The sequence below is a fragment of the Oncorhynchus gorbuscha genome, linkage group LG06 (assembly GCF_021184085.1).
Source record: "Oncorhynchus gorbuscha isolate QuinsamMale2020 ecotype Even-year linkage group LG06, OgorEven_v1.0, whole genome shotgun sequence".
Classification (NCBI taxonomy): domain Eukaryota; kingdom Metazoa; phylum Chordata; class Actinopteri; order Salmoniformes; family Salmonidae; genus Oncorhynchus; species Oncorhynchus gorbuscha.
In genome coordinates, this window is record NC_060178.1 from 53,747,568 (window position 1) to 53,764,393 (window position 16,826).

The 16,826-nt window shown below is 46.4% G+C and overlaps 1 protein-coding gene across 2 annotated transcripts in view; it reads left to right on the top strand.

Moving 5' to 3' along the window:
* The window catches only part of wdfy4 (WDFY family member 4), a 250,546-nt gene that overhangs the window by 197,397 nt on the left and 36,323 nt on the right, over nt 1-16,826 (top strand). The window contains exons 57-59 of one of the 2 annotated variants that reach the window (XM_046353519.1): nt 1,648-1,872; nt 2,040-2,160; nt 16,241-16,479. In XM_046353519.1, coding sequence (XP_046209475.1) covers nt 1,648-1,872; nt 2,040-2,160; nt 16,241-16,479 — 585 coding nt within the window. The remainder of the gene's footprint in view (nt 1-1,647; nt 1,873-2,039; nt 2,161-16,240; nt 16,480-16,826) is intronic. The other variant, XM_046353518.1, reaches the window with a different exon arrangement.

A 16,826-nucleotide genomic window follows, 5' to 3' on the forward strand; every position in this document is an offset into this window, starting at 1 on the left:
ATCCATCCGTATGTTCATACAGTGGTTGCTCAACTAAAAGTTTGGAGATTATGCTGCAGGACATAGAGGTAATTTGTGGTTTAGTACAATACCCTGCGTCACTGCTTCAATGCTCCAGACCACCGCAAGGGGGAGTTAGAGCACTGATTATGCTTTTGAGAGCCATATAGATTGCAAAATAATTGGGAAGAGATTTTCAATGGCTCGTTTTATGAATTGACACAAAATTCTGCCCCTGAACAAGGCAGTTAACCCACTGTTCCTAGGCTTTCATTGTAAATACGAATTCTTTCTTAACTGACTTGCCTAGTTAAATAAATATAAAATAAAATCTTTGCTTGTACTGTAGGCTTGGCAGAGTTACGGACTCATGTTTTCAGTTGATGCCAAACAAGTTAGATTGGGTTTAAATCAGGAGACCTATACATGTAGAGATGAAATACATATTTTGAGATATACTGTAGGCCTACCGTAGGTGTTGTAGGTCTTTTATTTATTTATTTATATTTTACAACATAAAAGTCTACTTACTCTGCTGGCGTATTCAGCCAGTTTATGCCCTCATTTGCAATGCAAACCCGGTCAGCAGTGTGTTTTGGGTCATTGTCTGCATTTGGAGAAGAAAAAAAAACATTTAGCCTAACAGCCAACATTAGGTACAATAATATAAATATAAATGTTTAGTTATGTTTAGGCCTATGCAAATAGCAACAAAATATTGCTATAAGTAGTCACTCAGCTGCTTGATGAAACCTTCCATCACCTCTGTGACAATGCTGCGGATATTTCTTTGTCTTCCTTGCCTGGTGGCGGCCCGTCAGGAAGTCCAGAATCCAGTTGCAGAAGGAGGTGTTTGGTCCCAGGGTCCTTTGCTTATTGATGAGCTTTGAGGGCACTATGGTGTTGAACGCTGAACTGTAGTCAATGAATGGCATTCTCACATAGGATTTGAAGCAATAGCCTACTGGGTAACTGTTTTAGCACCATTTCACGCTGCTCTGAGACAAGCATGGGACTGGTCTTGATAAAACAATGAGATTTTTATTTCCACTGAATCGCTGTTTGGGTGTTGGTTAGCCTACAATTAGGGTGTGGAAACGGTCATGTTGTACAGTGCCAGGGTTTTGTTTTTCACAGAAACACCATAATATTAATCAAACTTTTGAAGTTAAATTTAAAATCAATCCCATATACTATGTTCTTACAAAAAACGTTTTAAAATTATTTAGTACAACCAATATTACAAAAAGTCATGCTTCTCAAAGATGCCCTCTCGTGGTCATACTAGCACTAACTAGCATTATATTATAGCATTGTATATAGACTTATTTTTCTACTGTATTATTGACTGTATGTTTGTTTTACTCCATGTGTAACTCTGTGTTGTTGTATGTGTCGAACTGCTTTGCTTTATCTTGGCCAGGTCGTAATTGTAAATGAGAACTTGTTCTCAACTTGCCTACCTGGTTAAATAAAGGTGAAAAAAAATGATTGACAACATTGGTTGACAATTAAATAACGTGCCATAGAATTCTGCGGCAGCCCTTAAGGTGTGTTGCAGTATAACACAACTTTTATAGGAAGAACCACTGTATGTGGGTGCATGTGCGTTTGTGTTGTATCTTACTATTTTGCTCTGTCCCCCAGGCTCTGGAGAGTGAGTATGTTAGCTCCCACCTCCACCTGTGGATCGACCTGATCTTTGGGCACTGCCAGCAGGGACCAGCCGCTGTAGAGTCCCTCAACACATTCCACCCCTACTTCTACGCCCAGAGAGGGAAAGGGACAAGGGGGCAGGATGCACTCAGAGACCCCCTTATCAAGAGTACCATCCAGGGATACGTCAATAACTTTGGACAGGTTCCCAAACAGGTAGGAAGGAGAGAAGCCTTGACAATCTACCATTACACATATCTAGGAGGTACTGGTTGTAGAAATGGGGTATATTTCAGTTGGCTCTTGATTTGTTCCATATTTAGCCAGTGATGGCCAAAGTGAGGGTTGTCTCTATGAATGACCTCTACCCTTTGACACCTCAGCTGTTCAACAAGCCCCACCCTCCTCGTGCCGGCTCAAAAAAGGAGGGATCAGCAACCGCCCAGCCAACCCCCTTTTTCTTCAGACTGGACAAGCTCAAACCCTCCATTCAACCATTCAAAGGTAAAGTTCCAATTATAACACGATCATAACATTACTCAAACTTTCTGTACCACTCTCAACTGTCTAGCACTATTCAATCCCACACAAACCGTATCCAAGCACTTCTCTAACAATACCCCAAAACAGTAGAATCAGGAGTGCTGTGCTTTACATTTCTGACTTTATTTTCCCTGTGGGGAAAATTTGTTTGCAGTACTATGTGGAAATCACAGAAGGCTGCTGAGAGGAGGACGTCTCATAATAATGAATGGAATGGTATCAAACCCATGGAAACCATGTGCTTGATGAGTACGATCACCATCCCAAAAATTCAGTTCCAGCCATTGCTATGAGCCCGTCCTCCCCAATTAAGGTGCCACCAATCTCCTGTTGTGAATATTTAAAAGGCGTTACAAAGAACTAGACTTGTATACAGAAGTGCGAGCGTATGCAGTGTGTGTACGCAAGAAAGACTCATGTATTTAATCATTTTCATTCACCTTATTATTTCAAAATAACGTTTTTGCACCTCAATTATTTTATCTAACAGCGTTCCTCAATTATTTTATATACTAGATGGGCCAGGTCCATAGGGAGCAATAGGAAGAGGTTGGCTAGACACTCTTCATAGGGTAATTTACCCAGCACACACACACAGATCTGCTACTACGGACAATATTGAGATGGACCCACCAGCGAAGCCTTGCTTAATAATCGGATTAGCCATTCTGAAGGAGATGAGCTGAATGTGTGTGTATGTTGAGGCGATGCATACCTTCCTGCATGTTACATCTCAGAGTGTTGTCTGATCAAGAAGCATGTAGAGATGACTAGAGAGAAAGATATTAAGGTGATATTAAAGGATATTATTAAGGGTAATGCTGAAACATTCTCCAGGCTCTTTCTGCTTCCAGGGTATTTGGAAGGTAAAGGTGGCGATAGGAAAATAAATATTTTTCCCATCCAGGTTTTATAGCAGATCAATTAAAGGCACAATTACAGGACGCCAGATACACAAACATCCTTATAAAGGTCCTTATAAAGGTGTATGTGTATCCCCTAGGGCAGGGTGGCAGTGTATGGTCTGCAATGCCATATGGGATATTAATTTAATTGAATGAAATTCAGCAGAAGTTGGGAAACTCTTTCATGTGATGGTTTTGAAGTAGGACTATTATTATTATTTTCCCAGGTAATTTGATCCATGTACTTGGTGGCAGAGATTAAGTGTAGTTTACTAAGGAACTCTTTCCATGTACTTGGTGGCAGAGATTAAGTGTAGTTTACTAAGGAACTCTTTCCATAAATATATAGCACACAGATACAAAGAATCTGGTGGGAGCGTGCAACCTGGTTCACATAGACTGGAGGCTGAGACTGAAATAACGCGAGGAGATTTTTTGGAGTTTATTTATTTTTAACCTTTATTTAACTAGGCAGGTCAGTTAACCTGTTACTCCTACCCCCTATTTTTTGAACATTCTGTTAAAAATCGCGCAACATTTCATCGCCCTGCTACTCATGCCAGGAATATAGTATATGCATATGATTAGTATGTGTGGATAGAAAACACTCAGACGTTAATACAACTGGTTAAATCACGGCTGTGACAAAAAAAAAACAATAGTGATGTTTATGGGACATCTAGGAGTGCCAACAAAGAAGATGGTCAATGAATGTAATGAATGTTTTATATTTTATTTGTGCGTTTTGTGTAGCGCCGACTATGCTAATTATTTTGTTTACGTTCCCTGCGGGTCTTTTGGGGTGTTACATGCTATCAGATAATAGCTTCTCATGCTTTCGCCGAAAAGCATTTTAAAAATCTGACTCGTTGCCTGGATTCACAACGAGTGTAGCTTTAATTCAGTACCCTGCATGTGTATTTTAATGAACGTTTGAGTTTTAACGAGTGCTATTAGCATTTAGCGTAGCACATTTGCATTTCCAGATGTCTAGATGGGACGCCTGCGTGTCGGGTAGGAGCAAGTGGTTAAGAACAAATTCTTATTTTCAATAACGGTGGCTTAGGAAGAGTGGGTTAACTGCCTTATTTAGGGGCAGAACGACATATGTTTACCTTGTCAGCTCGGGGATTCGATCTTGCATCCATTCGGTTATTAGACGTCCCCTAAAGGCTAACTTTCTAGCCCTTGCTATCTGCTTTGCTTGCTAATTCGGCCTGCTAACTGCTAGCTTGTTTACCCCCGGTCTGCTAACTGCTAGCTTGTTTAGCCACGGCCTACTAACTGTTAGCTTGTTAGCACTGGCCTGCTAACTGTCTGAATCGCCATGTCCCCAGCCAGCCCAACCGCTCACTGGACCCATATTTACTTTCAATCTCTTTTCGATTTTTAATTTGATTATATCTTCCGGTAACCTGCCTCACCCAATGTGTTATGGAATCGCTATTATTTTTAATTTTTAGAACACTTTCAGGAACCTCCAGAAGCTAACCAGCTAACTAGGTACAAGCTATTTAGTCATTGTTAGCCACTGCTAGCGGCTTTTACCTTCTGCACAGCCAGCCAGTTTTTTTTTATCCTGGATAATACTCACCAGTCTAGCTTCACTGTCCCATCCACCGCTGCCCCCTGGATCACTTGGGTACATAGCTGATGCATGCTGGACTGTCCATTAATCACGTCACGGTACTCCATTCTGCTTGTTTATGTTTTATCTGTCGGCCCCAGCCGCACTCAGGCTCTGTGTGTAGTTAATCCGGCCCTCTCTGCCTAGTCAACGCCATTTTACCTGCTGTTGTTGTGCTAGCTGATTAGCTGATGTTGTCTCACCTACTGTTTTAGCTAGCTCTCCCAATCAACACCTGTGATTACTGTATTCCTCGCTGTATGTCTCTCTCAAATGTCAATATTCCTTGTATACTGGTGTTCAGGTTAGTTATCATTGTTTTAGTTTACAATGGAGCCCCTAGTTCCACTCTTCATACCCCTCATACCTCCTTTGTCCCACCTCCCACACATGCGGTGACCTCACCCATTACAACCAGCATGTCCAGAGATATAACCTCTCTTATCATCACCCAGTGCCTGGGCTTACCTCCACTGCACCCGCACCCCACCATACCCCTGGCTGCGCATTATGCCCTGAATATATTCTACCATGCCCAGAAATCTGCTCCTTTTATTCGTTGTCCCCAACACTCTAGGCGACCAGTTTTGATAGCCTTTAGCCGCACCCTCATACTACTCCTCCTCTGTTCCACGGGTGATGTGGAGGTAAACCCAGGCCCTGCATGGCCCCAGGCACCCTCATTTGTTGACTTCTGTGATCGAAAAAGCCTTGGTTTCATGCATGTCAACATCAGAAGCCTCCTCCCTAAGTTTGTTTTACTCACTGCTTTAGCACACTTTGCTAACCCTGATGTCCTTGCCGTGTCTGAATCCTGGCTCAGGAAGGCCACCAAAAATTCTGATATTTCCATACCCAACTATAACATTTTCCGTCAAGACAGAACTGCCAAAGGGGGAGGAGTTGCAGTCTACTACAGAGATAGCCTGCAAAGTTATGTCATACTTTAAAGGTCCATACCCAAACAGTTCGAAGTACTAATTTTAAAAATTACTCTCTCCAGAAATAAGTCTCTCACTGTTGCAGCCTGCTACCGACCCCCCTCAGCTCCCAGCTGTGCCCTGGACACCATTGGTGATTTGATCGCCCCCCATCTAGCTTCAGAGTTTGTTCTGTTAGGTGACCTAAACTGGGATATGCTTAACACCCCGGCAGTCCTACAATCTAAGCTAGATGCCCTCAATCTCACACAAATCATCAAGGAACCCACCATGAACAACCCTAAATCTGTAAACAAGGGCACCCTCATAGACGTCATCCTGACCAACTGGCCCTCCAAATACACCTCTACTGTTTTCAACCAGGATCTCAGCGATCACTGCCTCATTGCCTGTATCTGCTAAGGATCCGCAGTCAAACGACCACCCCTCATCACTGTCAAACGCTCCCTAAAACACTTCTGTGAGCAGGCCTTTCTAATCGACCTGGCCCGGGTATCCTGTGTCATGTTTTGTCATTTATTATCTTGTCTTGTCCCTGTGCTTCCCATTCTATTCGTTTCCCTCTGCTGATCTTATTAGGTTCTTTCCCTCTTTCTATCCCTCTCTCTCCCCCTCCCTCTCTCACTCTCTCGCTCTCTCTTCTCTCTATCGTTCCGTTCCTGCTCCCAGCTGTTCCTATTCCCCTAATCAATCATTTAGTCTTCCCACACCTGTTCCCGATCCTTTCCCCTGATTAGAGTCCCTATTTCTTCCTTTGTGTTCCGTTCCTGTCCTGTCGGTTCCTTGTCTAGAATTCACCGTGCTGTGTTTGTGTATCGCCCTGTCGTGTCGTGTTTTCCTCAGATGCTGCGTGGTAAGCAGGTGTCTGAGTCTGTCTGGTTCAAGTGCCTTCCCGAGGCAACCTGCTGTTCACCTGCTGTTCAAGATCGAGTCTCCAGTTTGTCCTCGTCATTTCGAGTGAAAGTTGTGTTTTTTGTTTGTATTTACTTTACTGGATTAAAGACTCTGTTTTCGCCAAGTCGCTTTGGGTCCTCTTTCACCTGCATGACAGAAGGAACCGACCAAGGAATGGACCCAGCGACTTCAGACGCTCGTTACACTGCCGTCGAGATCCAAGGAGCCATGCTCGGCAGACACGAGCAGGAATTGTCTGCTGCTCGCCATGCCGTGGAGAACCTGGCCGCTCAGGTTTCCGACCTCTCTGGACAGTTCCAGAGTCTACGTCTCGTGCCACCTGTTACTTCCTGGCCTGCCGAGCCTCCAGAACCTAGGGTTAATAACCCACCTTGCTACTCCGGGCAGCCCACTGAGTGCCGCTCCTTTCTCACGCAGTGTGAGATTGTGTTCTCTCTCCAACCCAACACATACTCTAGAGAGAGAGCTCGGGTTGCTTACGTCATTTCACTCCTTACTGGCCGGGCTCGAGAATGGGGCACAGCTATCTGGGAGGCAAGGGCTGATTGCTCTAACAAGTTCCAGAACTTTAAAGAGGAGATGATTCGGGTTTTTGACCGTTCAGTTTTTGGTAGGGAGGCTTCTAGGGCCCTGGCTTCCTTATGCCAAGGTGAACGGTCCATAACGGATTATTCTATTGAGTTTCGCACTCTTGCTGCCTCTAGTGAGTGGAACGAGCCGGCGCTGCTCGCTCGTTTTCTGGAGGGACTCCACGCAGTGGTTAAGGATGAGATTCTCTCCCGGGAGGTTCCTTCAGATGTGGACTCTTTGATTGCTCTCGCCATCCGCATAGAACGACGGGTAGATCTTCGTCACCGGGCTCGTGGAAGAGAGCTCGCATCAACGGTGTTTCCCTGCTCCGCATCGCAACCATCTCCCTCCTCTGGCTCAGAGTCTGAGCCCATGCAGCTGGGAGGGATTCGCATCTCGACTAAGGAGAGGGAACGGAGGATCACCAACCGCCTGTGCCTCTATTGCGGAGTTGCTGGACATTTTGTTAATTCATGTCCAGTAAAAGCCAGAGCTCATCTGTAAGCGGAGGGCTACAGGTGAGCGCAACTACTCAAGTCTCTCCATCAAAATCCTGTACTACTTTGTCGGTCCATCTACGCTGGACCGGTTCGGGTGCTACATGTAGTGCCTTGATAGACTCTGGGGCTGAGGGTTGTTTCATGGACGAAGCATGGGTTCGGAAACATGACATTCCTTTCAGAGAGTTAGAGAAGCCTACGCCCATGTTCGCCTTAGATGGTAGTCATCTTCCCAGTATCAGATTTGAGACACTACCTTTAACCCTCACAGTATCTGGTAACCACAGTGAGACTATTTCTTTTTTGATTTTTCGTTCACCGTTTACACCTGTTGTTTTGGGTCATCCCTGGCTAGTATGTCATAATCCTTCTATTAATTGGTCTAGTAATTCTATCCTATCCTGGAACGTTTCTTGTCATGTGAAGTGTTTAATGTCTGCCATCCCTCCCGTTTCTTCTGTCCCTACTTCTCAGGAGGAACCTGGCGATTTGACAGGAGTGCCGGAGGAATATCATGATCTGCGCACGGTCTTCAGTCGGTCCCGAGCCAACTCCCTTCCTCCTCACCGGTCGTATGATTGTAGTATTGATCTCCTTCCGGGGACCACTCCTCCTCGGGGTAGACTATACTCTCTGTCGGCTCCCGAACGTAAGGCTCTCGAGGATTATTTGTCTGTGTCTCTTGACGCCGGTACCATAGTGCCTTCTTCCTCTCCGGCCGGGGCGGGGTTCTTTTTGTTAAGAAGAAGGACGGTACTCTGCGCCCCTGCGTGGATTATCGAGGGCTGAATGACATAACGGTTAAGAATCGTTATCCGCTTCCCCTTATGTCATCAGCCTTCGAGATTCTGCAGGGAGCCAGGTGCTTTACTAAGTTGGACCTTCGTAACGCTTACCATCTCGTGCGCATCAGAGAGGGGGACGAGTGGAAAACGGCGTTTAACACTCCGTTAGGGCATTTTGAGTACCGGGTTCTGCCGTTTGGTCTCGCCAATGCGCCAGCTGTTTTTCAGGCATTAGTTAATGATGTTCTGAGAGACATGCTGAACATCTTTGTTTTTGTCTATCTTGACGATATCCTGATTTTTTTCTCCGTCACTCGAGATTCATGTTCAGCACGTTCGACGTGTTCTACAGCGCCTTTTAGAGAATTGTCTCTACGTAAAGTCTGAGAAGTGCTCTTTTCATGTCTCCTCCGTTACTTTTCTCGGTTCCGTTATTTCCGCTGAAGGCATTCAGATGGATTCCGCTAAGGTCCAAGCTGTCAGTGATTGGCCCGTTCCAAGGTCACGTGTCGAGTTGCAGCGCTTTTTAGGTTTCGCTAATTTCTATCGGCGTTTCATTCGTAATTTCGGTCAAGTTGCTGCCCCTCTCACAGCTCTTACTTCTGTCAAGACGTGTTTTAAGTGGTCCGGTTCCGCCCAGGGAGCTTTTGATCTTCTAAAAGAACGTTTTACGTCCGCTCCTATCCTCGTTACTCCTGACGTCACTAGACAATTCATTGTCGAGGTTGACGCTTCAGAGGTAGGCGTGGGAGCCATTCTATCCCAGCGCTTCCAGTCTGACGATAAGGTTCATCCTTGCGCTTATTTTTCTCATCGCCTGTCGCCATCTGAGCGCAACTATGATGTGGGTAACCGTGAACTGCTCGCCATCCGCTTAGCCCTAGGCGAATGGCGACAGTGGTTGGAGGGGCGACCGTTCCTTTTGTCGTTTGGACAGACCATAAGAACCTTGAGTACATCCGTTCTGCCAAACGACTTAATGCCCGTCAAGCTCGTTGGGCGTTGTTTTTCGCTCGTTTCGAGTTTGTGATTTCTTACCGTCCGGGTAGCAAGAACACCAAGCCTGATGCCTTATCCCGTCTGTTTAGTTCTTCTGTGGCTTCTACTGATCCCGAGGGGATTCTTCCTTATGGGCGTGTTGTCGGGTTAACAGTCTGGGGAATTGAAAGACAGGTTAAGCAAGCACTCACGCACACTGCGTCGCCGCGCGCTTGTCCTAGTAACCTCCTTTTCGTTCCTGTTTCCACTCGTCTGGCTGTTCTTCAGTGGGCTCACTCTGCCAAGTTAGCTGGTCATCCCGGTGTTCGAGGCACTCTTGCGTCTATTCGCCAGCGCTTTTGGTGGCCGACTCAGGAGCGTGACACGCGCCGTTTCGTGGCTGCTTGTTCGGACTGCGCGCAGACTAAGTCGGGTAACTCTCCTCCTGCCGGTCGTCTCAGACCGCTCCCCATTCCTTCTCGACCATGGTCTCACATCGCCCTAGACTTCATTACCGGTCTGCCTTTGTCTGCGGGGAAGACTGTGATTCTTACGGTTGTCGATAGGTTCTCTAAGGCGGCACATTTCATTCCCCTCGCTAAACTTCCTTCCGCTAAGGAGACGGCACAAATCATTATCGAGAATGTATTCAGAATTCATGGCCTCCCGTTAGACGCCGTTTCAGACAGAGGCCCGCAATTCACGTCACAGTTTTGGAGGGAGTTCTGTCGTTTGATTGGTGCGTCCGTCAGTCTCTCTTCCGGGTTTCATCCCCAGTCTAACGGTCAAGCAGAGAGGGCCAATCAGACGATTGGTCGCATACTACGCAGCCTTTCTTTCAGAAACCCTGCGTCTTGGGCAGAACAGCTCCCTGGGCAGAATACGCTCACAATTCGCTTCCTTCGTCTGCTACCGGGTTATCTCCGTTTCAGAGTAGTCTGGGTTACCAGCCTCCTCTGTTCTCATCCCAGCTTGCCGAGTCCAGCGTTCCCTCCGCTCAAGCGTTTGTCCAACGTTGTGAGCGCACCTGGAGGAGGGTGAGGTCTGCACTTTGCCGTTACAGGGCACAGACTGTGAGAGCCGCCAATAAACGCAGGATTAAGAGTCCAAGGTATTGTTGCGGCCAGAGAGTGTGGCTTTCCACTCGCAACCTTCCTCTTACGACAGCTTCTCGTAAGTTGACTCCGCGGTTCATTGGTCCGTTCCGTGTCTCCCAGGTCGTCAATCCTGTCGCTGTGCGACTGCTTCTTCCGCGACATCTTCGTCGCGTCCATCCTGTCTTCCATGTCTCCTGTGTCAAGCCCTTTCTTCGCACCCCGTTCGTCTTCCCTCCCCCTCCCGTCCTTGTCGAGAGCGCACCTATTTACAAGGTACATAAGATCATGGACATGCGTTCTCGGGGACGGGGTCACCAATACTTAGTGGATTGGGAGGGTTACGGTCCTGAGGAGAGGAGTTGGGTTCCGTCTCGGGACGTGCTGGACCGTTCACTCATTGATGATTTCCTCCGTTGCCGCCAGGATTCCTCCTCGAGTGCGCCAGGAGGCGCTCGGTGAGTGGGGGGGTACTGTCATGTTTTGTCATTTATTATCTTGTCTTGTCCCTGTGCTTCCCATTCTATTCGTTTCCCTCTGCTGATCTTATTAGGTTCTTTCCCTCTTTCTATCCCTCTCTCTCCCCCTCCCTCTCTCACTCTCTCGCTCTCTCTTCTCTCTATCGTTCCGTTCCTGCTCCCAGCTGTTCCTATTCCCCTAATCAATCATTTAGTCTTCCCACACCTGTTCCCGATCCTTTCCCCTGATTAGAGTCCCTATTTCTTCCTTTGTGTTCCGTTCCTGTCCTGTCGGTTCCTTGTCTAGAATTCACCGTGCTGTGTTTGTGTATCGCCCTGTCGTGTCGTGTTTTCCTCAGATGCTGCGTGGTGAGCAGGTGTCTGAGTCTGTCTGGTTCAAGTGCCTTCCCGAGGCAACCTGCTGTTCACCTGCTGTTCAAGATCAAGTCTCCAGTTTGTCCTCGTCATTTCGAGTGAAAGTTGTGTTTTTTGTTTGTATTTACTTTACTGGATTAAAGACTCTGTTTTCGCCAAGTCGCTTTTGGGTCCTCTTTCACCTGCATGACATCCTGGAAGGACATTGACCTCATCCCGTCAGTTGAGGATGCCTGGTCATTCTTTAAAAGTAACTTCCTCACCATTTTAGATAAGCATGCTCCATTCAAAAAATGCAGAACTAAGAACAGATATAGCCCTTGGTTAACTCCAGACCTGACTGCCCTCTACCAGCACAAAAACATCCTGTGGCGGACTGCAATAGCATCGAATAGTCCCCGCGATATGCAACTGTTCAGGGAAGTCAGGAACCAATACACACAGTCAGTCAGGAAAGCTAAGGCCAGCTTCTTCAGGCAGACATTTGCATCCTGTAGCTCCAACTCCAAAAAGTTCTGGGACACTGAAGTCCATGGAGAACAAGAACACCTCCTCCCAGCTGCCCACTGCACTGAGGCTAGGTAACACGGTCACCACCGATAAATCCATGTTGATCGAAAACTTCAGCAAGCATTTCTCAATGGCTGGCCATGCCCAACAGCTCCCCCCCCCGTAGCTACTTGCCCAAGCCTCTCCAGGTTCTCCCTTACCCGAATCCAGATAGCAGATGTTCTGAAAGAGCTGCAAAACCTGGACCCGTACAAATCAGCTGGGCTTGACAATCTGGACCCTCTATTTCTGAAACTATCCGCTGCCATTGTCGCAACCCCTATTACCAGCCTGTTCAACCTCTCTTTCATATCGTCTGAGATCACAAAGGATTGGAAAGCTGCCGCAGTCATCCACCTCTTCAAAGGGGGAGACACCCTGGACCCAAACTGTTACAGACCTATATCCATCCTGCTCTGCCTACCTAAGGTCTTGGAAAGCCAAGTCAACAAACATGTCAATGACCATCTCGAATCCCACCGTACCTTCTCCGCTGTGCAATCTGGTTTCCGAGCCGGTCACGGGTGCACCTCAGCCACGCTAAAGGTACTAAAGGATATCATAACCGCCATCGATGCAGCCGTCTTCATCGACCTTGCCAAGGCTTTCGACTCGGTCAATCACCATATTCTTATTAGCAGACTCAGTAGCCTCGGTTTTTCTGATGACTGCCTTGCCTGGTTCACCAACTACTTTGCAGACAGAGTTCAGTGTGTCAAATCGGAGGGCATGCTGTCCGGTCCTCTGGCAGTCTCTATGGGGGTGCCACAGGGTTCAATTCTCGGGCCGACTCTTTTCTCTTTATATATCAATGATGTTGCTCTTGCTGCGGGCGATTCCCTGATCCACCTCTACGCAGACGACACCATTCTGTATACTTCCGGCCCGTCCTTGGACATTGTGCTATCTAACCTCCAAACGAGCTTCAATGCCATACAACACTCCTTCCGTGGCCTCCAACTGCTCTTAAACACTAGTAAATCCAAATGCATGCTTTTCAACCGTTCGCTGCCTGCACCCGCATGCCCGACTAGCATCACCATCCTGGATGGTTCCAACCTTGAATATGTGGACATCTATAAGTACCTAGGTGTCTGGCTAGACTGTAAACTCTCCTTCCAGACTCATAACAAACATCTCCAATCAAAAATCAAATCTAGAGTCGGCTTTCTATTCCGCAACAAAGCCTCCTTCACTCACGACACCAAACTTACCCTAGTAAAACTGACTATCCTACCGATCCTCGACTTCGGCGATGTCATCTACAAAATAGCTTCCAACACTCTACTCAGCAAACTGGATGCAGTTTATCACAGTGCCATCAGTTTTGTCACTAAAGCACCTTATACCACCCACCACTGCGACCTGTATGCTCTAGTCGGCTGGCCTTTGCTACATATTCGTCACCAGACCCACTGGCTCCAGGTCATCTACAAGTCCATGCTAGGTAAAGCTCCACCTTATCTTAGTTCACTGGTCACAATGACAACACCCACCCGTAGCACGCGCTCCAGCAGGTGTATCTCACTGATCATCCCTAAAGCCAACACCTCATTCGGTCGCCTTTCGTTCCAGTTCTCTGCTGCCTGTGACTGGAACGAATTGCAAAAATCGCTGAAGTTGGAGACTTTTATCTCCCTCACCAACTTCAAACATCTGCTATCTGAGCAGCTAACCGATCGCTGCAGCTGTACATAGTCTATCTGTAAATAGCCCACCCAATTTTACCTACCTCATCCCCATACTGTTTTTATTTATTTACTTTTCTGCTCTTTTGCACACCAATATCTCTACCTGTACATGACCATCTGATCATTTATCACTCCAGCGTTAATCTGCAAAATTGTAATTATTTGCCTACCTCCTCATGCCTTTTGCACACAATGTATATAGACTCTCTTTTTTTCTACTGTGTTATTGACTTGTTAATTGTTTACTCCATGTGTAACTCTGTGTTGTCTGTTCACACCTCTATGCTTTATCTTGGCCAGGTCGCAGTTGCAGTTACATAAAGATGAAATATATATATATATTTTTTAGGTTACCTGCCGCCTATAACGAGTTCTAGTGGAGTCGTGTAAAGGCCACCCATAACATCCACATAACTGCAAGACAGAAACAACTGGTGACAGTATGATTGTTTGAATCACTGAATAACTCGGTCTATCAGTCCATATTATATCGTAAGGAATAACAGCAATTCAACCAGCTCAAGGACTAAACCTACTTAAATCAAAATGGTGCCAAACACTAAAGAAAAAAACATTCAAATCAATAGCTAAATTTAAACTGTGATGTTATTTGCGCAACCCTTGTTATGATAATATGTGTGAGATATATCACTATGGGGATTTGCTTTAGTGGATTCTATAACTGAAGTACCAATCACAGTCTGTTGGAGACTGACAGACTGGTAATTCTCTATCATGCCTCTCTTCATTGCGCTCTAGCGAGCAAGGAAACACAGTGAAATATCTCACTCATATTATCATAGAACCGTGGTTATGCAAGTAAAGCTAAGTTCTATTTGAAATGTATTTTTTTCGATATTTCACTATGGGGATATAGACTACCCCCATATCGAGACATGCTCTCCAAAGCCAGACTATTTCCAACCCTTCAGAAGCTCTGACACTAAGGAAGTATATACCAACAAAAGTGCAGTGACATCCAGTAGGTAAAAACCTCAGAAATGTTTCAGGCATGGTTCAAATAGCCATAGTGATAATCTATTGTTGAAGGAGATGCTTTTGGACCAGCGGAGGCTTCTGAGTTTAGGACGGCTCATAATAATGAAACGGAATGGATGGAATGGCCTCAACACATGGAAAGCATGTGTTTGTTGTATTTGATACCATTCCACTAATTCCACTGCAGGCATTACCATGAGCCTCTCCTCCCCCCCATTAAGGTTCCACCAACCTCTAGGGTTTCGAATAGTACCAAAGAAGTGATCATACTTCTGATGGAATGAGCCCTTCCAGGCCGCAACCCTTGCTGTCATTCTTTCCAACATAACAGCCTCCTCTACCCAAAAGGACAGTGAGAGAGAGGCCTCCCCTTGCAGGTAGGTGCCCAAGAAACAAAGATGTAGTTCTAGCTCTTCTCCAATACTCTCGCTCCATCCAAGTTAAAGCACATACTAGACACAAACAGGGGAGATGCTCCTGTCCCTTTTAAACAGGAAGAGCGATGGGTGGGAAACCACAAGCTCTTAAGACGAAACAAGCATAGTTGTTGCTAACCTTGTGCATAAAAGTTGGGGTCAGGTAACAAGGTAACCTAGGAGAACCCGGGGCAACTGTAGGCACGAATTGTGGACTGATATGTCATGCAGCTCGCTCGCTTGCAGGCGGGCAGACAGCACAGAAGGAGAGGTGTTACCTCTCCGCACTTTCCATCGGCTGTCAGGAAGCCTCAGGCGCAATAGAAAAGTCCTAAGACTGGGCTAAAAGCCTGGAGACTAGGCGCAAGCGATGCGCATACTCTTTCAACGACATGCGCAGACCAGCTAGCTGGAGTGTTTACGGACATATTCAATCTCTCCCTATCCCAGTCATCTGTCCCCACATGATTCAAGATGTCCACCATTGTTCCTGTACCCATGAAAACAAAGGTAACTGAACTAAATGACTATCGCCCCGTAGCACTCACTTCTGTCATCTTGAAGTGCTTTGAGAGGCTAGTTAAGGATCATATCACCTCTACCTTACCTGATACCCTAGACCCACTTTAATTTGCATATAGCCGCAATAGATCCACAGACGATGCAATTGTAACCATACTGCACACTGCCCTATCCCATCTGGACAAGAGGAATACCTATGTAAGAATGCGGTTCATTGACTATAGCTCAGCCTTCAATACCATAGTACCTTCCAAGCTCATCGTTAAGCTTGGGGCCCTGGGTCTGACCCCTGCCCTGTGCAACTGGGTCCTGGACTTCCTGACGGGTCAGCCCCAGGTGGTGAAGGTAGGAAACACCCCCACTTCGCTGATCCTCAACACAGGGACCCCACAAGGGTGTGTGCTCAGCCCCTTCCTGTACTCCTTGCTCACCCATGACTGTGTGGCCACGCATGCCTCCATTTCAATCTTTACGTTTGCAGACGACACAACAGTTATATGCCTGATTACCAACAATGGCAAGAAAGACTATAGGGAGGAGGTGAGGACCCTGGCAGAGGGGTAGCAGGAAAATAACCTCTCCCTCAACGTCAACAAAATATAAGAGCTGATCGTGGACTTCAGGAAACAGCAGAGAGAGCAGTGGAGAAGGTGAAAAGCAAAAGCATCTCTGAATAAATTTGGCTTGGCCCCTAAGATCTTCACAAACTTTTACAGATGCACAATTGAGGGCATCCTGTCGAGCTGTATCGCCGCCTGGTACGGCAACAGCACTACCCACAACCGCAGGGCTCTCCAGAGGGTGGTGCGGTCTCCCCAACACATTACTGGCGGCGCACTGCCTGCCCTCCAGGACACCTACAGCACCCGATGTCACAGGATGGCCAAAAAGAACATCAAGGACATCAACCACCCGAGCCACGGCCTGTTCACCCCCCTACCATCCAGAAGGCGAGGTCAGTACAGATGAATCAAAGCTGTGACCAAGATATATCAGACTGTTAAATAGCCATCATTAGCTTGCACCTTAGAGGCTCCTGCCCTATATACATTGACATAGAATCACTGGTCACTTTATAAATGGAACACTGGTCACTTTAATAATGTTTACATACTGCTTTACTCATTTCAAATGTATATACTGTATTTTATTATACTGTATTTTAGTCAATGCCACGTCAACATTGATTTTCCTAATATTTATATATTTCTTAAAACTTCTTGCGACTAGCAATCCCGGATCCGGGAGCGTAATCATAGCCTCAAACGAATTAGCATAACGCAGCGGACATAAATACCCCTA